This window comes from Balaenoptera musculus, chromosome 19 (genome assembly GCF_009873245.2).
Source record: "Balaenoptera musculus isolate JJ_BM4_2016_0621 chromosome 19, mBalMus1.pri.v3, whole genome shotgun sequence".
NCBI classification, from domain to species: Eukaryota; Metazoa; Chordata; class Mammalia; order Artiodactyla; family Balaenopteridae; genus Balaenoptera; species Balaenoptera musculus.
In genome coordinates, this window is record NC_045803.1 from 12,470,894 (window position 1) to 12,495,506 (window position 24,613).

At 56.8% G+C, this 24,613-nt stretch overlaps 1 protein-coding gene across 4 annotated transcripts; it reads right to left on the reverse strand.

Moving 5' to 3' along the window:
* Positions 1 to 6,065: 6,065 nt before the first annotated feature.
* Positions 6,066 to 24,030, reverse strand: LIPE (lipase E, hormone sensitive type). Of its 4 annotated transcripts, none has more exons than XM_036833338.1 (10): positions 23,202 to 24,030; positions 14,987 to 15,522; positions 12,410 to 12,500; positions 12,152 to 12,297; positions 11,769 to 11,954; positions 11,287 to 11,581; positions 10,262 to 10,489; positions 9,845 to 10,021; positions 7,059 to 7,480; positions 6,066 to 6,665 (listed from the first exon to the last, which is right to left on the reverse strand). In XM_036833338.1, the coding sequence occupies exons 1-10, from the start codon at positions 24,010 to 24,012 to the stop codon at positions 6,456 to 6,458; spliced, it is 3,102 nt and encodes a 1,033-aa protein (XP_036689233.1). In that variant the 5' UTR covers positions 24,013 to 24,030; the 3' UTR covers positions 6,066 to 6,455. The 4 variants fall into 4 exon arrangements, with proteins under 4 accessions (XP_036689233.1, XP_036689235.1, XP_036689236.1 ...); XM_036833340.1 differs by lacking the exon at positions 23,202 to 24,030 and adding an exon at positions 21,102 to 21,353; XM_036833341.1 differs by lacking the exon at positions 23,202 to 24,030 and adding an exon at positions 16,978 to 17,019.
* Between the last annotated feature and the right edge of the window lie 583 nt (positions 24,031 to 24,613).

The window sequence follows — 24,613 nt, forward strand, 5'->3', positions numbered from 1 at the left end:
AGCTCTGTGTCTCAGTGTCCTTATCCTGAAGTCTCTGCGTCCTATCTCAGCATCTCTCCCCATCCTGAGGCTTGCTCTATGGAGGCAGCCACAGAGCCCCATCCCCCAGCTGTCCAGACCATGGGCTGCAGGTGACTCAGGGTCAGACCCTAGGGCTCCCAAGATGACAACCTGAGTTGTCCTCAAGTTTCCTCTCCCAACTCTGACACAGCCTGAGGGCCCCAATTAGATAGATACAGAAACTCATGTACGTGAGGAAATCAGGACTGGGAAATCTGTGAGGTGGCCTGCTTGGGGGTGAGGAGGAGGGCAGTGGCAGGAAGAGGAGAGCTGGGGGCTGAGGAGTGAGCATGGCAGCGTCTCCAGGCTTCTGGCCTGCATCCGCCTCAAATAGGGTTGCCAGATAAAATGCAGGATGTCCAGTTCAATTAGAATTTCAGATAAACAACAAATACTTTTTTAGTATAAGTATGTCCCAAGTATTGGATGGAACATACTTATACTTAAAAAGTATTTGCTGTTTATCTGAAATTCCAATTTAACTTGGAGTCCAGTATTTTTATTTGCTAAATCTGGAAACTTACCTTCAAAGAGGGGAATCCACGTCCCTGGGTCTTTTCCCAGAACCCAGGAATCCCTCCTCAGACTCCAGGTCCCACTCCCACTCCTCTCCTCCCCTAGAATCCATGAATGAGGTACCCAGCCCCTACTCCCTCAGAACCCAGGAGTCCAGGCTCCCAGCCTCTTTCTCCCCAGAATTCAGGTGTCCAGGCCAGTTCAGGGTACAGTTGCCCAACGTGGGTTTCACAAGGCGGGTGGTGCCATCTATGGCACTGGCGGAACCGGTCTGGCTGAGCAGGCAAGTGAGGTGGCCCCCTTCCCATTGTAAGCCTGCTGCATCCTCCAGGGCCAGCCCAGCGGGGCTGGGAGCGGAACAGGAGGGACTCGGAGCTCTGGATGCGTCACCGTGTCTGGGTTTGGGTGTGTTGTATCCCTTTTGTGTGGTGTGTGCTTCTCTGGGTGCTGTGCATCTGTGTGGGGTTTGTCACAATGTGTCTCTCTTTGCGTGTTCCCGCATTCTGGGGTATGACATGTGAGGAGGTCTTTTCTATTTGCGTGTCTGTATTGCCCTCCTGTGATTCTCCTTACTGTGCATCTGTGTTTGGGTGTGGTCTCAGTTGTGAAAGTTCCCTAATTCTGACTAGATTAAGGCAGGAATTATTTTTTGAGTGGTAGCTTTGTATGCTGGACTCCAGAGCCAGAAAACCTTAGTTCAAATCTTGATGGCCTCTGAATGGCTGTGAAACCCTGGGCAAACCACTAAACTTCTGTGGACCTCAATTTTTCCATCTACAAGATGGGTTGCTGGGAATAGAGTTGCTGAGAGGATTAAACGAGTTAATCCATGTAAAGAATTGCACCTGGCCCATGGGAAACATTTTTGTGTTTATGGGGATGACGACGGTGCTCTAGTTGCTGGAGATACAATAGTGAATAAAACCAGGTCTTTGCTCATGGACCTAGTAGGGATTAGATGAATGGCCTGTCTATGGCTGGGCATATAACTGCATAACTGGGGTGTCTGTTTTGCATGAGGAATGGGATATTTCTTTGTGTTGTCAGTGCGAGCGATTCCACGATTGTGTGCCTATGTGTGTGTTTGTAGGTAATTGCACATGCCGTGTGTGGATTCTCTGCTTGTGTGGGTGTAAATGCAAGATCACACCAAGCGGGTGTTGTGAGGACACATGTTTGCTGTGATCTTACACTTCTGACTCTGAGGTGCCAGGGATGTGCCTGTATTTGGGGTCTTGAGAACTCATCTCTCAGCCACTCCTTTACATGCCCCGTAGGACAAGCTCATTTCAAAATGAGCTGCAGTTTCTCCCTAATGGGGATGGTGGGCCCAGTGGCTTCAGGAGAGACACCAGGGTGAAAGGGAAGGTGGGAGGAGACAGGTCAGGCCTGGGCGAGGATGAGAAAGAACATGATGGGAAAACAGAGAGAGATGGCGGATGGGGACAGAGGAAGAGCCACACAGAGAGATGTGGATGTTCGTCCGTCCATTCCATAAGCATTTGCTGAGCCCCTGCAATGTGCCAGGACCTCTGGCAGGCATTGGTTCAAGGTAGAGAGACCTAGAGGGACGAAGACCCACCAAGAAAGCTTTTGCTGCCCCAGGGTGGCCCACCTGCGTCCACAGTGGGCCTCAGTGACAGTTCTGAGTGATGGGGATGCAGCAATGGGGAGGGACAGAGAGGGACCTGCCCCTCTCCGATCCTCCCTGAGGCTGATCTGTCCAGATCAAAGAACATAGGCCATGGGGGAAAGGATCCTCCCAGGCCAGGGGCACCCCTGTGAATCATTTTCTTATCATCTCCTAATAGGATAATGACCCACCTGTACCCTCCTAATCACTATTTTCGACCTCAGTCAGGCCCAGCACCCACAGTGAGAAGGGTTGAACAAGCCTGGTATCTTGCGGTCGAGGAGGACATACCTGGGAGTCCCCATCCCTGGTCCTTCCTCCCCCAGGCCCCAGGAGTCCCAGACCTCAAGCCCCCACCCTCACCCCCTGGGAGTCCCAGCTCTCAGTCCTTCTTTTTTTGCTGTGTACCTTCTCTTCTCTCTCTGGGCCTGTCTGTCTTTATCTGTTTATCTCCATCTGTGTGTTGTGTCTCTCCTGTCTCTTTACATCTGTATCTTGATTCTCTCTCACTGGGCCTCAATTTTCTCACTTGTAAAATGGGATTAATAATAATAATAATCCAATCTCTTAGAGCTGGTAGGAGGAAGACATGAGATAGTTATGTAAAATGCTTAGCACAGAACCTGGGCCACAGTAAATCCCATACAAGTGAGTGTTATTATTTTTTATATATATATATTTTAATTAATTTATTTTATTTATTTACTTTTGGCTGCATTGGGTCTTCGTTGCTGCATGCGGACTTTCTCTAGTTGTGGTGAGCAGGGGCTACTCTTTGTTGCGGTGCCCGGGCTTCTCATTGCGATGGCCTCTCTTGTTGCAGAGCACGGGCTCTAGGCACGCGGGCTCAGTAGTTGTGGCGCACGGGCTTAGTTGCTCCGAGGCATGTGGGATCTTCCCAGACCAGGGCTCGAACCTATGTCCCCTGCATTGGCAGGCGGATTCTTAACCACTGTGCCACTGGGGAAGCCCCTATTATTTTTATTGTTTTCAGTATTTTAATCTCTCAGTTGGTATGTTTTTCTCTTTGTTTCCACATGAGTCTCAAGTCTCCTCCTGCTCTGGGTTCCTTTTGCACACAGCACCCGCCCCTGGGTTCCCTTTCAGGGATGAGGAAAGGGCATTATCGAGGCCAAAGCTTCCCCTAAGCCTTTTCCTCTTCATCTCTACTCCAAGCCCCACCTCAGGACCCAGAACTCTGGCCTGGGGACAAGGCCTGGCTCCAGTACAATACAGAGCCACATAAAGCCCCGAACCCCAAATCTGTCTTCCTTGGTCAGGCCAGTGACTCTTGGGATCCAGGAATCCCTGTCCCTAGAGCGTGACCCTTCAGGTTCCCAGCTCCTCCCTCCCTCAAGATCCAGGAATCCGGACGCTCAGCCTCTTCCTCAATCAGACTCAGAAGTCTAGGCTCCTCAGTCCCTCCTCCCTCAGGACCAAGGAATCCGGACTCTCATCCTCCCTCAGGACAGGATCAGTCCGTCGAACAGTCCAGCTTCGTGCAGCCGGAAACCTCGTTCTTGGTCCTTCTGCAGTCGACCACGCCCTCAGCTATCTCCCATTTCTGTCTTTCTAGAGGCGTGTCTGACACGCGAGCACTCCGCGGCAGTCGAGCTGTGATAAGCTACCCACGACGTCAGTCACTATCTTCCAGCCAATAGATACTCCGCCTCCTAACTCCCTGGGCCACTCAGGGCAGGGCGAGTTCCTTGGTAGGCGGGGCCCACAGCTCGAGTCTGACAGCGATAGACCCAGTCTCCCCGCCTGTCCTGCCAGGGTGTCAGGAGGCCGGGCCTTTGCCGGTTGGTGTTGGGGTTTGCTTCTTAGACGCTGGAGCGGCTCTTGAGTGGACAGGTTCTGCGAGGCTGTCCTGGTAAGCCCTTCACAGCACACCCAGTATTGGGGTTCTGGACATAGCTCGGACGGGAAACGGTGAGCCTTGGTGAGGCTTGAGGCGGAGCGGGGAGCTGGGTGCACAATCTAAGAAATTCATCCATCCATTCCCTTCCTCCCACCCTAAACTTGATTCTCGTCTGCCCCTACCCATCCTGCTCACCCATGCGTTCAGTCCTTCCTGCCCTCATTAAGTACCTCACTCACTGATTTCCTCATATAGCCACTCACTGGCACCCGCTCATTCACACACTCAGCCACCCATTACTTAAACATTTCCTGAGGCTTCCAATGTGCTAAGCCTCGTGCTGGGCGATGGTGGTAACCAAGATGAATCAGGCCTGGGCTGTGTCCTCAAGGAGGCCAGGTCAGATGGGAGGACAGACCCACATATTGATATGCAGGGGTGGGCAGAGGCAGGGGAGTCCAAGAGAGTCTTTTTTGGGTTTAGTGGGTCAGGAAAGGTTTCAGAGGAGGGAACCTCCCTCTTCTGACTCCTCCTGCCCTGCCTCCTTGATGTACCCCTGGAATGTCTCATGAAGACTTTTTTTTTTAATTGAAGTATAGTTGATTTACAATGTGTTAATTTCTGCTGTACAGCAAAGTGATTCAGTATATATATATATATGTTCTTTTCCATTACGGTTTATCATAGGATACTGAATATAGTTCTCTGTGCTATATAGTAGGACCTTGTTTATCCATTCCATATAGAATAGCTTACATCTGCTAACCCCAACCTCCCACTCCATCCCACCCCAATCTCTTCCCCCTTGGCAACCGTAAGTCTGTTCTCTATGTCCCTGAGCCTGTTTGTGTTCATGAAGACCTTTTGATCTGTGTGCAAAACAACCCTCAGTACCTCACCCACCTCTCACACGCCTGAGTCTCCTCCTAGTAAAGAGTCTCACTGTCCACCTGCTCCCTCATCCAGACCTGAGTGTCCCCTTCATCCCCCTGCCTTCCTGTAACCTCTGCTCCACCCTCAATAAGTCCCATTTATCCAGCCTCAGTTATGGCTCTGGGATCTGCTCCGCCCCTACTTCTACTCCTTACCTTCATGGCCTCTGCCCCAGCTCAGGGCTTGTCTTCCCTGTCCCCAGCCTCCTCTTTTGCTTCCAGGGCTCTAGTCTTGCCCTTTTCAGTCCGTTCCCCAGTTTCCCACTAGGCTCTTTCAGTGCCTGAGCTGATCCTGTCCCTCCCCTGCTCAAAGCCCTTCTGTGGCTCCCACTGCCCTTCATTTATAGTCCAAATTGCACTCCAGGCCCTTCACGATCTGCTGCTGACCACTCCCCACTTTGCACCTGAACTTCTGGCCAGGCAGAAGCCTTGACCACTGCCTGTTGGCTCCCACAACGTTGCGTGTTTCTTCTTCTTAGCAAACTTTTGCTCATCCTTGGATCACCTCCTCTGTGAAGGACTCCCTGACTACCACAGATGGAGCCTGCGGGGACTGCGACAGCCTGTGTCTGGGTCTCTCCCCACACCCTCCCTGAGTCCAGGGTCGGAAATTTCTTGAAGGCTGGCCCTGGATGGAAATCTCTGCTCCAAACTTAGGGCCTACAAAGGGTGAGGGACTGAGTGACTGTCACAGCTGGGTAGAGCTTGGGTTCCAGTATTTTGGGTGACCAGTTTGTTTCTGGTTTCCTGTTGGCTTTGCCCCAGTTCTCTACGGAGTTCTGGTTTTCTTTTCCTGGTGTATGCTGGGGCTGGGTTTGTAGAGAGGAGTAGCTGAGAAGCCAGAGTCCTGTGGCACTGTACCTGAATTAGGTCTGAGGGGAAGGTGGGTCTGTGTTAGTAGGGGGCGGTCCTGTCCTTCCTCACTAGAGAATACAGGCCCGGAGACCCCTCCTTCCTCAGGATCCAGACCTTGAGCCTCTGCTCTCCGGTGCCAAGTTTCTCGGTTTCCGATGCTGCCCCCTGGTGGGCGACCCCCCACCCACTCTATTTGCGAGAGGGCAAACTAATTAAATACTTTTATTTACAAAATACAAACAAAGCAAACCTTTCTGCAAAGTAGGGTCAGGCCCCGCCCCTGCGGCGGTCGCGGCAGCAGAAGGCAGTGGTGGAGTGCAGGTCTAGCTGTCTCGGAGACTGGTTTGTGGGCGCCCCCCTCCCGCAGGCCAGGGTCTTAGCTTTCGGGGGCCCTCGCCCCGCCCCCACCCTTGCCGCACCCTCGATTTAAGGCACAGCCCGCCCCCTTCCGGATGGGCCGGGAGCCGCGGGCAGGGGTCCCCGCCGCCCTTTCCGAGGCGCATTCACTACGGAGCCCTGCGCAGATGGGTACAAGAGGCCTTTAGTGTCGCCCCTCGCAGCCCCCCTCTCCCCACGTGGCCTGGCTCCGTCCCACGGCTCAGACCGGCGGGCCCGGCGGATTGAGGACGAGGCGGATGTGCTCCACACACAGCGCCGCGGCCTGCCGCGTCTCATGGCACAGCGCCGCCAGGCTCAGGAAGCCGTGCGGCAGGTCCTCCACCACGCGCAGCGTCACGGGCTGGCCCAGGCTGCGCAGCCGCCGCGCGAACATGACTGAGTCGTCCAGCATGGGGTCCAGCGCGCACGCCTGCGGGACGACGGGAGTGGGGCACAGGGGCAGGGTAGATGAACGCGGGGAAATACGTGGCCGTGGGGGTGGATAGAGGCAGGAGACATGGGGAGGGGGGCGGAGAGTCGGAGAATGAGTTTAATTGGCCTCTGCCTAGCTTCTCCCTTCCCCCAGAGACCCACCCTCTCTTTTCCCCTTCCCCGACTCTCCAAGCCCAGCGCCTGCCCCAGGTACTCAACACGACTCCCTTAGTCCACCCGTTGCCGGGCCTTCCCTCCTCTTCAGCCAGGCTTAGGCAGGCTTCCTCCATTCCCCCCACTCTGCCCCCGCTGGGGGCTCCCTTCCCCAGGTGCACCATTGCCCCGCCCTCCTCGCTCCTTGCCAGCTCCACCTTCCCTGTCTGGCACTCACCACGATGTGCACAGGTGGCAGGGTCTGCAGCATGCTGTCAGGTGCCAGCAGCGGTGACATGAAGGGATTCTTGACGATGGGCGACGAGTAGGGGGTCATCCGTTTGGCACCGTGGCTGGAGCGCCTGGGGTGGAAACCCTCAGGGAAGGCAGCACACACACCTTGAACTCTGTCCTTCGTGCTCAGCTCAGCCCCGGCCTCAGATTCTTCAGATGCAACCTCAGGCCGAAGTAAGAAGTTGATGGCTGAGGGTGTGGAGTGGCCACGTGCCTCCGCTGACAGTGACAGCTCTGGGGTGTCCGGTGTCTCAGAGCTGCCCCTTAGGCTCAGGTCATGCAGCATCAGGGCTTTGAGGGAGTCTGTTCCCAGTGGGCCCTCAGGCTGGGCCAGTGCTGTTTCAGACACACTGCACCGCATCGGCTCTGCGAGAGGAGCAGGGTTGGGGGGCCAGCCAGGGACACAGATAAGCCTGGCTCTGTTGGCTGTGTGTATGGTTGGCTGGCCGGGAAGATCATGGGAAGAGCAGTGGCCGGTGGAGGAGTTGCACCCTAGGGCTGTGGAGGCCTAGAGTGTTCCCCCAGACTCCTTCCCTGGGGGTGGGCGGGGAACTCCAGGATGCCCCAGGCTGCAACTCCAAGGGGGAGGTGGAAGGAGTCGCAGGTCTTGGAGGTGGAGCTGTGTGCTAATAGAGGGGTGTTTGTTTACTTCTGGGAGCCTGTTTCCTTCTCTGTACAAAGGGGATAAAAATAGCCCTTACCTCATAGGAGATGGTGAGAACTCAGTGGGATAATAAGATTTGGGATTAGGTAGTGCTACCCCTGGGGAGGTCACAATGTATCAATATTTATGTTTTATTACCAGGTGCCCAGTTCCAGCTGCCTCCCTGGCCCGAGCACGAGGCCCAGTCAACTTTTTATTGTCACTTGACACAGAGGGTATGAATGGATCAAAGTGGAGTAGTCAGCAGGCCCACACGGCTTGAAAGGAGGCTCTGTTCACAGGGAGCTAAAAAGAATCTTGAGGACATATCAGGTTCCTAGAGATCCCACATCTTTAGCCACGTACATATGCTCCCAAAAGTTCCTTCATGTTCACTTCATCTCTTCCCTTTGTTTCGTTTCTTTCGGCCACACTGGGCGGCATGCGGGATCTTAGTTCCCTGATCAGGGATCAAACCCGTGCCCCCCGCATTGGGAGCGTGGAGTGTTAACCACTGGATCCCCAGGGAATTCCCCATCCATTCCTTTTGAATGACCAGACAAGCAAGTGCCCAAATGATGCTAAAGGTATGCTTCAGGCCTGCCTGGTATACCCACCTTGGCCTCAGCTCCACTGATTTTATCAGACTCATGCTGCTTACCACTAGGGCCAGGACCTTACATTTTTCAGTTTTTTTTCCACTTGCCTTTATAAATCCATAAAGGTAAAACGCAAGACGATATGAAAATAACTGCATAGGTGCCCTGTGCCCCAGAGGGTCACTGGAACAGAACTGTTGGCTAGAGTCACAGGGCACCAGTCAGGGGACCAGCATCTTCAAGGAGCACCTACTGTGTGCCAGGTATTGTGCTGGGTGCTTGGCACAAATAGGTGTATGCAGTCCTTACAACAACTTTATGAGGCAGGTATTCTTATTGTACCCATTTCACAGAGGAGCAAAGCAAGGCTCACAGATACTGTGACCTGCCCACGTCAGCCAGCAACCAGCCAGTACCTGGTACAGTAGGGAGCTAGACTGGCGTGTGCGCCTCTAGACTGGCGTGTGCGCCTCTAGGGTTTGCTCTTGTCACCTTTCTCCTACAAGGAAACCGCCTATGCCCAATGGTCCATGTGCCTAAAATTCAAAATCTCTTTTAATTGTTTTTGGGTATATTTATTTGCAACCATTGGAATATCCTAATATTAAAAACTGAATTTAAAATAAAGCACATTCAACTGGAATGTTTTTCTGAATAACAGAAACTGTATCTACTTTTTTTTTGGCCGCGGCTTGCGGGATCCTACTTCCCTGACCAGGGATTGAAACTGCGCCCTCGGCTGTGAAAGCGCAGAGTCCTAACCACTGGACCACCAGGGAATTCTGTGGCAACTGTATCTGGTATTTTTTTTTTTTAATGTATCTACTTTTGAACATGCAATTTCTATTACCCAGAAAATACTATTGAAAGTGATTTGAATTGGTTGTGCTTTAAAATCCTTAAAATGTTAGGAAATGGTGGGAAAAAATGGATCCCTGGATGGAAGTGATTTTTGGCTGCCTGAGGGTCCTTCTACCCACCCAGGGCTGGGAATCTCCTCCCCTTCCTGAGGTCTGTCCAATCTTCTGATCTCCTCATGCCAGGGCCAGCCCCTGGAGGGGGTATATCCCCATGCACTTCTGTTAAAAGTCTGGAAAGAATCTAGGAGGGTTGGACTCCCACCGAAGGCCCAAGGGATTTGGGTGGGTTTCTTGGGACTGACAATCAGGACCCTCGGCAGGCCTTCTGAGTCATTCCCCAGGGTGCCTTTCTGAGAGAGGCTGTTTAGAAAGCTAAATCTTACAGTTCCTGGGATTCTGAGTTGACCCGGGGGACCAGAGTCCTGGAATTTCTAGGATGTGGGCTGTCGTGGACAATCAAGGCTTTGTGGTAGGGACTTGGCACAGATATGGGGCAGAGCCAGGAAGGTGATCTCTGCTTCCCTGAGGGCCCAGGGCACAGCCTCTTGCCTCCCCCAGGACTTTTGGTGTGCCAGGCTGTCCCTCCTGGCCACGCTGGATGGGTGTGTGAGGAAAGGGCGTCACTCACCTGCTATGGGCACCGAGTTCGGGTGGGACTTATGCCCGCTCAGCTCCAGAAAGGAGTTGAGCCACGAGGAGGCGCCCAGGCGGAGGTCTCGGAAGAGCAGGGCTGTGTCCCGCTGCACCAGCCCCATCATGCCCAGCGCCTTCTGGCCCGAGTCAGAGTGGTCCTCAGTCTCCCCACCTGGGAGTGTACGTGGGGGGCTGAGTTGGTCTCTTCTCTTTCTGGGCCCAGTCTCAACACCCAGAACCTCAGGCATCTGTGCCCCCAGGGACCCAGAATATCTGATGGCTTCAGCAGGAACAAGGAGTCTCAGATTCCCTCTCCTTCATACCCAACGAGACAGGGCTCTAGTCTCTGACCCCAAAGGACCCAGGTATCCAAGCACCCGCAGGGCCCCAGTCGAGTGGGTGTGGGACTAACCAGCATAGGCACTGACACACTTGGAGAGTATGCTGAGGGGCAGCAGGGGGTCCATGAGGCTCAGAAGGCGGGAAGGAGAGGCGGTCGCCTGCAGCATTGTGGCCGGGTAGGCTGCCATGATGCCATCTGGCAGCCGCACGCCATAGGCCGCTGCCCGAAGGGACACGGTGAAGCAGAGATTCCCTCCTGCGCTGTCTCCTGCGAGGCATATCCGCTCGCCCGTTGAGCCTGGTTTGGAGGGGGCTTGGTCAAGCCTGGCAGGGAGGAACTGGAGCTCTGGGCCAGGAGCACTGGGCTCTCAGAGGTCGGGTGTCAGGGGCCCAACCCCAGGGTCTAGCCAATTGCAATTTTAGACACTGGTAAAACTAAGGCAGGGATTTGGACCCATGTGGGGGATAGCGGTCAGAGGATAAGGCAGCCTTGGGACACGGAGAGGCCTGGAGAGCAGGAAGCTCTGGGAAGCTTGGGAGGCTGGAGGTCAGAAGCAAGGAGGGAGGGTGGTGGAAAGGGGAGAGCAAGGGCACATTTCAGGAGGGAGGGGCATCGAGGCCAGCAGATGGAAGCCAGGGTTCAGGCTGACTGCACGCGAGGGCCACGGGCCCTGTGCCCTGACGCACGGCCTCATCCTGTGCTTCCCAAGCTGTGGGAAGTGGGAGGTCGGAGGAGCTGGGAGAATGGGCTGGAGCGAGGCCAGGTGGCTGCCAGCACAGGACAGCAGTGGGTAGAGAAACGGGAGGAGGGAAGGAAAGGTCGGAGGCCATGGGGAGGTGGGGGACTAGAGTGGGCGGAAGCCGGAGGCAGGAGGAGGAAGTGGTTGAGATGGAAGGTGGGAGCACTGCGGCGGAGCTGGAGGAGTGGGCCGGGGGGACAAGCGGGGCGAACAGGCGGCAGAGGGCCGGGTGGCAGGAGATGGAAGGGGAGGCGGGGCGTGCAAGACTGAGGCCTGAGCAACTAATGGCTCATTCCCCCTGCAGCAGGCCGGGGCGGGCCCGGGGAGCCGGTGGCAGTGAGGGGCTCAGGCTCACCGAGGAGGGCACAGTGCTTGACGGCCCAGCAGTAGGCGTAGAAGCACTCCTCCAGCGCCCGGGGGAAGGGGGCCTCGGGGGCCAGGGAGTAGTCGATGGAGAGGATGGGGGCGCCCAGCTCCTGGGCCCAGCTCTTGAGGTAAGGCTCGTGGGATTTGGAGGTCTGGGCCACGAAGCCGCCGCCATGGATGTGCACCACCAGGCACCTGGAACGGGGTGCCTGCTGGGGCCGTGATCGCAGCTCCAGGCTCCTGGGGCCCTCGGACCTCACCAGCCTGCTGAGCTCCTCGCTGTCCTGGGGGTGAGGAACGAGGAGGTGGGTCAGGCCGGTGTGCTCTTCCTGGGCCTCACCCCACCAAGGGTATGTGCTCAGAGACAGGAGTCGGGGCAGGTGTGGGCAGTGAGAGGCAGGAGGACGTCTGGGGAAGGTGCGCCCGTGCTCCTCAGCTCTGTACCTGTTCTGGCTGAGGCAGGGACCCTACCTGTCCTTCACGCAGGTCATAGGAGATGAGCCTGACGAGGACGGGCCCGGGGCCTGTGTGGGCCAGTGGGGGTGAGATGGTGACCGTGACCTTGGGGTCAGCAGTCAGCGGCATTTCAAAGGCGGTGGGTGGCAGGCTGAGCAGGCGGCTTACCCTCACGGTGGCTGATGCCATGTTTGCTAGAGACTGGTGGGCGGGAAGAGAAGGCGCGCTGGGAGGGGCTGCTGGCAGGGGTTCCCCTCACACCTCCCCCCCGACCCCCAGTCTTTTTCCTCCCGTGCTATCCCTGGACCTGGAACACTGCAGAGGCCCGGGACGTGTCTCTGGGCCTCAGTTTCCCCATCATGCACCAGGTTGGGGCCCTCACCGTGCCCCGTGCTCACCGATAGCACCTGGATCTCTGTGATATTCCAGAAGGCTTTCCAGAAGTGCACGTCCAGGTTCTGTACGATCCGCTCAAACTCGGCCCCACGCAGCTCTGGGTCGATGGCAAAGCGGCCGCCGGTGAAGAGGGAGCTGGCTGTCACACCTGGGGGTCAGGAGGGGTGTCAGGGAGCCCCTGGCAGCCTCGCTGGGACAGCGGTGCGGAGGAGGGACAGGAGGGGAGGGGAGGCTGCAGGCAGGTCCCTGCAGGGACTCACTCAGGCCCGTCTCGTTGCGTTTGTAGTGCTCCCCGAAGGACACCAGCCCGATGGAGATGGTCTGCAGGAATGGCCGGATAGCAGGCGTGAACTGTGGAGACACGCCTCCAAGTCAGGGACCAGGGGTGGGCAGGAGTGGGGTGGGGCAGAGACATGGGGGGTAGATGTGGTCATTCAGCAAATATTTAGTGAGCTCTGGCTGCGTGCCAGGCACTGCTCTAGGCGCCTTCACGGAGCTGATGTTGTCGAAAAGACAGACAATACTCAAATAAAGGCATGCCATATAATGTGAAGTAACGATCGATGTTTGAAAAGACGGCAGGTGGAGGGGCCAGACTGATGATTAGGGGTCTGACTCCTCATACGGGTCTCCAGGAGGGGACCTGAGGAGGGACGGGAATGAAGCGAGGGAAGGCTGTTCCCTGCAGGGGGCGGGACACATGCAAAGGCTCTGAGGTGGCTCTGTGCTTGGTGTGATGATGCGTGTGGCGGGAGCAGAGTGAGCCAGGGGAGGGGGCAGGGGCTGAGATCAGAGAAGCAAAGGCAGCTCACGTGGGGCCTGAGGATTTGGATTTGTTCTAGATGTGGATGGAGCCATAGAGGGTGGTGAGCTGGGAGAAGGATGATGCAGGGATCCCTGAAACTCAGCGAGGACAGAGATGAGGTGACGCAGGCAGTGGGGGCCAGTTAAGGGGCAGCAGGGAGACAGAAATGGGAAAGGTCAGAGACAGGGCCCGAGATCCTGAGGCAGAAAGAGTCAGATGGGGAGACCCAGCATCTGAGAGGAGCCAGGCAGCTCAGAAAAGACAATAGAGAGACCAGATCAGAGGAAAAAGAAAGCCACAGAAGGCTGGGCAAGGGGCCAGCAGGGTTCTTCTGTTCATTCAGCAAATACTGGCCTGGGTCCTACTGCGTGCTAGGCACTGGGCTGGAGCAGGGGCTGAACGAGACCTAGACAGAGAGGGCCTCTGCCTCCTGGGGCTGGCATTTTACAGGCGCAGGCTGTCCTGCAACATGGCACAGCTGGGCCCTCAGAGAGGAGCTGTCAGGCATGGCCCTGCCCCTGGCCGGGGGCCCAGTGGGCCAGAGAGCACAGCCGGGCTCAGGTGGCCCTGGGTTCTCACTCCTGAGCCTCGAGGGGTCGGCCGGGACACAGGGAGGAGCAGGCTGGCCCAGCTGGGCCGATCAGTATTTGTGGATTCAGCTTGGGCGAGGGGAAGTTCCCGGGAAAGCCCAGGCTGGATTGGTGAGGACGGGCTGCCCCGCATGGAAGCAGAGAAAGGTGGGGTGTGGTTGGGAAGAGGCTGAGACTGCCAAGCTCAGCTACACTGAGGCTGGGGAAGGCCCAGAGAGGGTCTGAAGGGGTGCAGGGTTACACAGCTCCATATACTCCTGTTGGGGGTCCCAGATGTGGCTGGGGACTGTGGACCCAGCACTGACCCCAGATGGGGGCAAGTTGGGCCTTGGCTCTGAGCCTGGTGCTCCAAGTGCTTCCCAATTCTGAGTCCCCGAAATACTCTTCCTGTGAGTCCAAAGGCCTCAGGGCTGCTTCCCTGTCAGTTCTGAGATAAGCTGTGTCTCCCTGAGGGTGGTTTGGGGTGGGCAGAGGACAGGAGAAGGCCTGCAGCTGGGCGTCAGGGCCCCGGTTCAGGGAGGAGAGGGGCCACAACCAGGTCTTCCTCACTGCCACCAACTTGGATATGCTCCCTGGCTCTCCCTGAAACCTGAACATCTGGATTCTACTGTGCCTTAGGTGAGTCGATATGCCCAGGCTGACGTGGGTCCAGTTGAGAAGCTTGGGGCCCCTCCCCTTGAACCTCTGTAAAATGGGGCTGGCACCTTTCCTCCCTGCCTGCCAGGCCTCCGGTGGGGATGACTAAGTGGGACGTGCTCTTACAAACTGGCCTTGAGAACAGTACTGGCTACTCTCCTAGAGGGTCTCCAATGAATTCAGGTGCCAGACAGGTCACATAAAAGAGTGAATGGGGCTTCCCTGGTGGCGCAGTGGTTGGGAGTCTGCCTGCCAATGCAGGGGACATGGGTTCGAGCCCTGGTCTGGGAAGATCCCACATGCCGCAGAGCGGCTGGGCCCGTGAGCCACAATTACTGAGCCTGCGCGTCTGGAGCCTGTGCTCCACAACAAGAGAGGCCGCGATAGTTGAGAGGCCCGCACACCGCGATGAAGAGTGGCCCCAGCTTGCCGCAATTAGAGAAAGCCCTCGCACAGAAGCGAAGACCCAACACAGCCATAAATAAATAAATAAATAAAAAAAAAAAAAAAAAAGAGTGAATGAATCTCCTGAGTGTAGGACGATAGGGAGCAGTGGAGATCCTGGTGCAAGAAGCCATGCAAGTTAAAGATTTCTTCCTCCACGTTAGATTCGGCCAAAGGGCCACAAGTTTGAGACCCTTCGTGCAGTGCTGTCTGAGCGCCAGACGGCTTCCCCTTCCTGCATCTGCTGTTTGCTGAATCCAGTAACACAGACCATTGTGGTTCCTCTACTATGCTACTGGGCCTGGTTGGGGCCCACCGTGTGCCTTCACCATGGGCCCGGAGGGGCAGGGCAGGGGGCTCACCTGGAAGCCCAGGCAGCGGCCGTAGAAGCAGCCCTTGTGCAGAGTGACATACTCGTGCAGGAAGTCGGCAATGAACCTCTCATCACCCTCGAAGAAGAGCCTCCCGGGCTGGTTGGTGGCCAGCAGGTGCTGAGCGTAGTAGGCCAGAGCACGGAGCTGGGTGAGAGCGGCCAGGTAGGCCTCGAGTTCGGCCAGGTTGTGGCTGGTACGGAAGAAGATGCTGCGGCGGTTAGAGGCCACGTAGCGGGACTTGTGCAGCAGGTGCCCCAGGCAGCAGCGGGCTGTGTGCACCAGGCTGCGGTACCCGTTGGCCGGCGTCTCTGCGTCCAGGTCAAAGAGGTGTGCCACGCTCAGCAGGCGGCCCAGGGTTGGCTCCAGCCCCAGTGCCTGTTCCCGAACACCTGCAAAGACGCCTGACAGCCGCCGTGCTGTCTCCCCAGGGCCCTGGCTGGAGAAGAAGGCCATGTTGTCCTCTGCCAGGGTCACCAGCGACTGTGTCATTGTGCGCAGGTCCATGCTGTGCGAGAGCCGTGAGGCTGCGGGCAGGTCGGGAGGCACATTAAGGCAGGGCTGGATCAGCTGGGCCCTGGCGTCCAGGAGTCCAGGCTCTACCCCCTCCTCCCGCAGACTCACGTCAGACCACAGCCCCTCCTTCAGACCGAAGGATGGAGTCTAGGGCTCCAGTTCCTTCCTTCCTTGGGACCCATGAGTCCAGGTACCCACCTTCTCCCTCCTCAAGAGCCAAGTTTGATCCCTCAGCCCCCACCATCCTAAGACCCAGGAGTCCAGGCCCCAGAACCCTCTTCTTCAGGCCCCAGGAGTCCCTGTCCTCTCTTATTTGGGACACTGATTGATTCCTTAGCTCCAGCATCTGTCCTACAGCCCAGGAGTCTATGTAACCCTTTCTCCCTTCTAGGGACCCAAGTTCAGGCATCTGTCTCCATTTACTCTCCCGGGGCCCAGGACTCCCTCTAGGTTCTGAGCAGTCTGGACCCCCCGTTGGTCCCCTCTCTCAGGACCAGGAGTTCAAGCCCCCATCCTACCTCCTTCTCAGGTCCCAGGGGTCGCCCACAGGCCCTTGCCTTCTGCAATATTTGGGAGAGTTCAGCCCTCAACCCACCGATTCCCATCCACCTGGTGGTGTCCCAGGACCCTGGTCCCAAGCCCAATTCTCTTCCTGAACCCAGGAGTTCATATTTCTAGCCTTACGTACAGCTGAGGGGTCACTCCTGCCCCCTCCTGGTCCCTCCAGTCTGGCTGTGGAATCCCCTCCAATCTTCTCTGGGGGTCCCCAAACCTTGGTTCCACTCCTCCCCCAGCTGGATCCCTGGCCTTCAGGCCTGGCTTAGCTTGCACGGGCCGGCCCTGCTCCCTGCCTAGGATGGCATTCATCCCTGCCATTAACCTTGAACTCACTCTGCATCAGACTCTGTGCTAAGAGCTTTCTCTGTTTGCTCCTTTAGGTTCTCACTAACCCTCTGAGGCCCAGACTGCCTCGGTTCATGTTTCAGCTGTTATTAGGAGCATTCCCATCTTACAAGAGAGGAAACTTGAGGCTCAGAGGTGTTAAGTAAGGAGATGAAAGTTGCATTGAAAGCGGCAGAGCAGAAGTCAGACCCAGATCTCTGGGGCCAGAGCCGTTACTTTTGCTGGTCTCCGTCCCAGGGCTCTGGAGACTGGGCCTCTAGCTCTGGCCCTCAAAAACTTGCCCTGGACTAGGCCTGACTCCCCACACTTCAGGGTCCCCGGTTAGTCTTCCCTTCGGGATCCCTGTCCTGTCACCCAGGTCCTGGACAAGCTGTTCTCGCGCCCCTTGGCGGGGATGCTGCCCTCTGCTTCAGATACTCTTCCCTCCTGAAGCCCATCCAGCACCTTGCCTGACTCCCAAGTCGAGGGTCCCCTGATCCCCCAGAAAAAGGTGTCTCTTTTCCCTTCTAGGCCCTGGGGTTTGGCAGCGGCCACTCCTGTCTGTCAGCTGGCAGTGAACTCACCCCTCCCAGGCCTCTTCAGAGCTCCCCAGGGCTGGGACTGCTGACTGTGGCTAGTGCCAGTTGCAGCCTGGGGTGATAATCCCGGGGAGGGGCCCAGCCTGCCCGGGGTGTGGCCACCAGCTCCACCTCCCACCCAGAAAGGACAGTGAGAGCCCAGTGCTGTAAACAGAGCCTGGGGCCCGACTCCCAGGCTCCTCCTCTGGCTTTGAACCCTGGAGTTTGGGCCACCAAGGCCCTCTTCCCTCAGTCCCAGGAGTCCAGACCCCTAGTCCCCTCAACAGTTAGAAACTGAGGCATGCAGTTCCCCTGTCCCCTCCTCCCTTAGACCCAGAAGTCTCACCCTAGTCCTGAACAAAGTGTGCCCTCTCACCCAGCCTGGCTGCCCTCCTTCTCCCCAGGGTGGATTCAGGGAGCAAAAACCACCATGACTGATCGCAGCTCCTGCCCCCAGACTGGCCGTGGCACAGCTGGCCCCAGCTGGTGGGGAGAGAGAAGGCAGCCAGCCTTGCCTGTCCCTCCCAGGAGGACAACAGCTGATTAAGGGCAGTGCCAAGCTCAGCTAGGGACCCAAGCCACAGGTCCTGCCGTGTGGTGTTCCCACCCTGGGCACCCTGCACCTGCCACATACCCTTCCAGCCCATCCTGCTGTGACTGTCATTCCCACCTCACACATGGGAAACTGAAGCTCAGACACACTTCACCTTCGTTATGCCACGTGCTCCTTGCCTGGCCAGCTCCTTCTCACCCTCAGGACTCAGCTTCTCACCTCCTCCAGGAGGGCGTTCCCTAACTGCTTCTCCCCATCTAAGATGCACCCCCTACCACTGCTTTCTGCCATCATCTTTAAGCTGTTCTTCTTCCTAGAATTTTACATATTTTCAGTTTTCCATTTATTTGTTTCCATGTTTGTTGTTTGTGTCCCCCCAGGGGCAGAACCAGGCTTCATGGAGCTGTGACGCTTTTACAAGTGGAGGTGGGGCTCTTTAGGAAAAAGAATAGAAAACCACAAGTATGATATTAGGTACAGGGCCTTGGAAGAGGCCTGTGCAAATGAGAGGTCTCAGTGTCATGTGCTTGGCTGTAGGTGAATCCTCCCCTGTCACTCTGCCTGGGATATCATCCCCATGGGGGCATGGGGTGGCCCCAGGGTCCATCATGGGGCCTAGCACATAGCAGGTGCTCAACAAATATTTGAAGAAGGAAGGAAAGGGAACAGTCAGAGTGGGGGCAGGAGGGACTGGATGGGAGTTTGGGACAGGCCCACCCCTCCCCAGGACAAACAAACGGATGGACAGACAGAGGCCTCTGGAGGCAGCTCTGAGCTTGGTGGCTGTGACAACAGAACACCGGCCTAAGCCACTGGCCAGGTGATCCTAGATGAGCTCGCTCTCCTCATCTGGAAACTGCGCTTGGCCATCCTGCCCACTGAGGGCTGGAAATGATCTTCGTAAGCAGGACCCCACGGCGGCATTTCTGCTCGTGGTTTGCTTTGTGGTTCTCACTCAGCCTCACTGAGATGTGTATCGGGTCATTTTTCCATCTAACATACTGTACAATTTACTGTTGTGCTGTTTGCTTTCTGTGTCTGACACTAGATTATAGGCTCCCTATGGGCAGGGACTTTGTTTTGTTCACTGCTGTACCCCCATCCCTTGCTCATGCCCGGCACAGGGCTAGCGTGGTATTTATTGCATGGCTGCGGTTTCCCATTTTATAAAGCAGCTGTCATTTACTTCCTGTCTCTGGGGTAGGGCTCCTTATCGAACATGAGGGCACAGGAGACCTGGACAGAAGAAGTAACCTGCACAAAGCAGTGAGGAAGAGGCTGGATCCCAGGCGCTGCCCTTTGCCCTGTTCCAGGCGGCTCCCTGGGGGCTGGGCCGGATGGAGCAGGGAGGGTGGGATGCTGAGGTTGCCAGAGGCTTGCCAAGAATCTGAGGCAGAGGGCACTGGGGCAGGGGCAGGCCATCAGGGCCTTGGGTGAGGACTGGGGCAGAGGGAAGGGTGAGGGTCCTGCAGCCTGGGCACTAGCCCTTTGCCCTAAACGGTCACAGGACAACTGGACCCGGCCTGGATTTTGATCCCTGGGGACTGAGCAGGAGAGAGAAGGGTGGTAGGGAAGTAAGTGGGGGGAAGATGGAGGAAGGGCCAGGTATGGGGCCTGGGAGGGGCAAGGCCTTCTGAAGGGGAGAGGCCTGGGGGCAGATGCAGGCGAGGGGGCAGTGACCGTGGCTCTATCCCTGACTGTGTCTGCACGAAAGAGCAGACACTGCTCTAAGACAGCTGTGTGCCAGGCACTGCTCTCTTTCTGTGCTTTAGGCCAGGTAACTTGTTTCATCCTTTCCACAACCCGTGAGGTAGGAACCATCATGACCCATTTTGGCAGATGAGAAAACTGAGATGCAGAGAGGTGACATACCGCCCAGGGTCACCGAGCCAGCAAGGATGGCACAGCTTCTCTGCTGTGTTTCTGTGTGTATCCGTGTTGCTCCTTCTGTCATGTCTCAGCTCTGTGCTTTCTGGGTGGGCAGGTGTGAGTATGTCTTTGAGGTTCACATGGAGGTACATACATATGTAGGTTCCTGTCATGCCTAGCATTGGTCCCGGCCTGTGTTTGTGGGTGAGTGTGTCCACATTTTTTCTCAGTCTGTGTGTTTTCGTCGCTCAGTATGTCTGCAAGCATATTTGTATGCATGTGTCACGGCCTATCTGTGTTGCTCAGCCTGTGAGGGTTTCTGTGTCTCTATTTCTCTTGGCCTGTGAGATTGTGTGGCCATGTGTTTGTATGTGTATGGACGTATATCTTGTGTGTGTGTGTGTGTGTGTGTGTGTGTGTGTGTGTGTATGGTACCCATCTCTTCCCATTTGCTCCAGTTCGAACCCAGGGCATCAACATGGCCACCTCCCAGTCCCATCCAATCCATCATGAAGTCCTGTTTCCCCTGCCTCCCCTAGAAAGCACTGGAACCTGGCCCTTCTCCCACCTCCACTGCCCCTTTCTCTAGATGACTGTAACAACTCTTTCTGTGTCTCTGTTTTTGCCCCCTCCATGTCTTTTCCACATAGCAGCCAGAAGATTTTTCTAAAACTTAATCTGGTCACACACTCCCAACCCTTCAACACCTCCACCCTTGCTCTCAGGATAAAGAGAGTCTGAGCTCTGAGCCTGTCTGAGCCTTCCTGTGTGCGTCTGGAGCCAACTCCAGTTCTATCCTTGGCTAATGATGATGTCTATGGCAGGGAGGATGATGAGTCTGGGGGTCTCTGGGCCCGGGGGCTATGTCAGTTTCTTTTCTGCTCAGGAAATTCCCATAGGTCCTCACTTGGACTGACACATACTCCTAATCCAGCAAGGAGTTCATGTGTGCCTCTGCCCGAGGCTTGCAGCATCTCTGTTGGTCTGTCAGTGTTTCTCCAGCCCGCTGAGACCTGTAAATAATGTGACCCCCTAGGGAACCCAGGTGACAGCACTTCCTTCTCCCAAGTGAAGGTTAGGCTGTCCAAAGCCAACCCAGGGCCCCTTAGTCCTAGGAGTAGGAGTCAGGAATTTAGGTCCTAGGGCAGCCAGGCTGAGGCAGGCGGACTGACAACGAATGGATGATCGGATTGAATGAAGGATGGTGGGACAGGACAGTCTGAAGCTGTACTGCACCCCTCCTCCAGGCATTCCCCACTATAGGGCACCCCTTCCTCCTACCTGACTCACCCCTAAACTTCCTCTTTGGGCCACAGCTTCTATATCTCTTCTCCATTACCGTCTCAAGAGTGTCAGAGACCTGAAAATCGGCGTTTGAACCATCTCCCACGTTGAAATCACAAGGCAAGAGCTGCCACGGTCACACAGCGAATACGGAGCTAGAGCGGGAACCCTGGTTCGGGACACTAACATTCTGGACTCTACTCCCAAGACGGTACTGGGGCGTCCGAGAGTTTCTATGCTGGAGATGATATTTCCCTCTCACATCACCCGCTTCTCACAGTGAATTATCCCCGCACCCCCGCCCCGCAGGGCAGCAATGAGCCAGTCCACGGGCCCCCCCACTTCTTGTGGCAGGAGGTCAGTCCATTCAGTCCCCAGTTTCCCACAGGATGTCTAAGGTTCCTTCCGGCCTCCTCTCACTCACCTTTGGCTTTGCCTTTTCGCCACCGCCCGCGCCTTTGACTTTTGGACCCCTCTTGAACCTTCTTCGAGCCCGGAGCCCCAGCGGCCACCGGGAACCTCATTTCCCTGGCCAACTCCATCAATTTTCCGCGGTCCGGGCCCCGGGGCCAATTCCACCCACCTGGGCCAATTCCAGCCGCCAGTCACCGCCCCGAGGATCAATCCTCGCTACGTACCACCGTCGGGCCCCCACACCACCCAATCTTGGACTTGCTTCTCTCTGGGTCCCGCCCTCTGAGCAAGGAGAGCCGCCCTCCACAGTCGGGTCCCGCCCCCCACCGCTAGTGCCTACAACCTGGCCCCGCCCCCTCGCACGCATTAAAGGGCCCGCGACCAACAAAAAAGCATCCCTGGAGGCGGCTAAAAGCGTATTCGGTCAGAACTAGTGGGGAGTCCCACGGGGGTCACCCCAGTAAGTAAGCCCCGATGTTGTCACGTGTTGGCTGTCATCCTTGTCTTCCCACTCACCTTCCCACGTAGGGATTGTCTAGAACGCACCGGGTCTGCCCGCCGAGAGGTGAGCCGGGTGCCACTTATCCTCCGCCTAGCGGCGGGGAGCGGGCCAGGTCCTCGGGCAATTCAAAGCCGAGGCGGGACTGCAGTGCAGGAGGCGTGGCTCTGCCAGGGAGCCTTTGGAGGAGGAAGCCCCGCCTTTCCCCCCTGTCCTCTGTCTTTTAGTTCTCCTATTGCTCGGTTTCTTGGGATTCTCCTCTCTGCCCTGTCCCTGCCCGCGAGAATGGAAGGGAGGGGGCTGTAGGGTGCTCGGCGCCTGCGCACTAGCTCCAAGCCGTGCACTGGCCCGCAGGGAGGAGAGGCGAACGCGGGAACTGCGCGAACCTGGGAAAAGGCGGGAAACAGAGGAGGCTCGAGGCTCGCGCGTGCGCACACACTCAATTGTCTTTCTGAGGGTCCCGGAGAGGCGGCTTTGTCTGTGGCGGCGCTGTGGTGAAGGCGTACCTTGAGACTGGGTTCGGGAGGCCCAGGGAAACCGCTGTTTAGCACCAGAAGCACCATCCCGTCCCTCCTCCCCGCCGTCCCAAATCACACGAGCAGCTGTGGCACTGAGAGACACCGATGACCCTCTTCTCCTCAGTCCTGAGAGAGGCGGCCCAGCCCTTCCGGGGGACACAGGCCTCTGGGCTGAGACCCCCATTACCAGCCTTCGGACTAACCGTCCTCACAGCGCCCTCAGCTTCCGGATTGGGGCCGCCTTGTTTCCCCCCCTCTGGCTGTTTCACCGAGTCTCCCCACGTTCCCCGGAGAGAACTTGCGGGCCCCCCTTGTGCAGGGCAGGGCTTCTGAGCGCAGAGAAGGAGCTCAGGGCCCGAGCCTGCTCCCCGGGGGCACCATGGCCGGCTTCGGAGGAGGGGCGGGGATGCTGCCGCCAGCGGAGTCTTGTGCCCACGACCCGCCCACACCGCTCCCCCAGCTCTCCCTCCCGTCAGCGCCGACCTTGCCTGGGACTTGGGCGGAGCCCCAGCGCCTCTCTCAGGCGCCCCCTTCCTGAGATCACAACCCACGAGGCCATGGGCCCGGCGAGCCTGGGACTCCCTGGGGACGAGTGTCTTCCTGCCCACTGGACAACCCAGAGAGCTCAAGGGTCGCTCCTGCCCGGTTTTCGGCCTGGCCTGCGTGGACACTCGGCGAGGGTAAGGGTCCACGTTCAGCAGGGTGCCGCGGTGGCCCACTTGGTGCCCGCCCCAGAGCGGTGCTCGGAGTTGGGGGCCCAAGGGATGAGTACGGGGCCCTCGCCCAGGGCCTTTTTTAGTTTCTGTTCGATTTCCCCCAGATCCCCGCGGGGAGGCAGCCTGGAGCAGGGGAAGGAGTCAGAGGCTAGCTGAGGATCCTGGCTTGGCCAGCCCCTAACTGCCCAGCCTCCTGCAGGATCCCTCTCTTCTCTAGGGCTCAGCTTCCTCCTCCGTCAAATGGGGCTGTTGATCAGTGTCTGCCGGGACCGTTGCGGGGTCACCTGAGCTCACCTGACATTCTGGCAGGTCTAAGTTCTTCCTGACCAAATGAATGACCATCCCTGGGAGGCCCCCTTCCTCCAAGCTCAACTTACCTGGGTTCCGGTAGCGTCTGGGGTTCTGGCTGCTGGTTTTCTTACTGGGTAATGACGTCCCACCAAATCCTGACATCACTTCATAACCAGGTTTCCCCTTGGAGACCAGCTTCATTCCCTGGGCCACTGTTCCACCCCTCTTGGCTGGCAAATTGGTCTCTAACATGAACCCCAAATCTGATTCTGGGCCTGAATCTGTGACCCATTCAAGAAATGTCTTATGTTCTGAGGCCGGTTGCTGTATGAATGGTTCGTTTGGTTTTGACAGAAATTGCCACTCAGCCAAAGATCCCTCTTGGGATTTGGCTCCCTGGGCTGGAGCTGCGTGCTGGGCTGTAGGGTCTGACTGTCGCCTTCTCTCTTGGGACACCAGTTCCGTCTGGGCAGGTGGTCCATTTTGGGGTCCAGGTCCTACCTGGGCTCCAGCTCCCTCTCTCAATTCTGGCTCCTGTTGAGTTCTAGAATCTTTTCCTGGCCCAGGTCTGTGCTGTGAGGCAGCTTCCTGTTTCCTGAAGGGCACCCTTTGGATGGGAGGTGACTGCTGTGGTGCAGGCTCCTGTGGGGCAAGAAATTCCTGCTGCAAAGCAGATTTTTGCTGTGCTCGAGGTTCCTGCTGGGATTCAGCTTCATGTTGGGCAAGGGGTCTTTGCTGTGTAGTATGCTTCTGTTGGGTATCGGGTCCCTGCTGAGCCTTAGATGCTGGCTGAGCTGTGGGTGTCTTTTCTGGCCCAGACTCTGACTGGGTGATGGGTGCCTGGTGTGGCTCAGGTTCCCAGTCAGGCCTAGAAACTAACTTAGAACCTGGCTCCATTGTTGTTATTTCCCTGACGGGAGATGTTGATCTCCCAGGCTTCATCCTTCTCGGCCCCCACAGGCCTCTTTTGTCACAGATCCCTCACTGATTGCTTATGATGGCTCCTCCCTTTGGGTTCCACTACTTCATCCTGGCATCCCTGCTCTTCCTTTTTTAAGGCAGTTGGCAAGTGGCCCCCTACTCCTGTGCCAAGTGATGTGCTCTGTTCCTCCTGCTTTCAGAGGAGGATTGGGAACAGGAGGAGGCTGTGTGCCCAGCACACTCTCCTATCAGAGGGGAGGGGCTTGCCCTGTTGTGTCATAACTAGGACCCCGCCCAACTCACCACTCAGTTAAAATGCTGCTCCTCATAAGGCCAGCATCCCAACTTAGTCCTCTGTTCAACCTGGATGACAGAAGCCAGATTCTGGCTTGGTGTTTCTTTTCTTTTCTCCCCTTCTGATGTTTGAGGAAATGGTCAGAGGGGGAGGCAGGATCTACACATTTTTTTTTTTTTTTTTTTTGGCTGCTGCGGTTTGCGGGATCTTAGTTCCCCAACCAGGGATTGAATCCGGGGCCACAGCAGTGAGAGTGCTGAGTCCTAACTACTGGACCGCCGG

What these genes read in the sequence shown, in the direction of transcription:
- LIPE (XM_036833338.1), bottom strand. Translation starts at nt 24,012, where the DNA reads ATGGAGCCAGGTTCTAAGTTAGTTTCTAGGCCTGACTGGGAACCTGAG. An exon ending in ACGCAACGAGACGGGCCTGA is followed by an intron (nt 12,298 to 12,409) that starts GTGAGTCCCTGC and finishes CCTGACCCCCAG; the next exon opens with GTGTGACAGCCAGCTCCCTC. An exon ending in GAACTCGGTGCCCATAGCAG is followed by an intron (nt 7,481 to 9,844) that starts GTGAGTGACGCC and finishes CTCCTCTCGCAG; the next exon opens with AGCCGATGCGGTGCAGTGTG.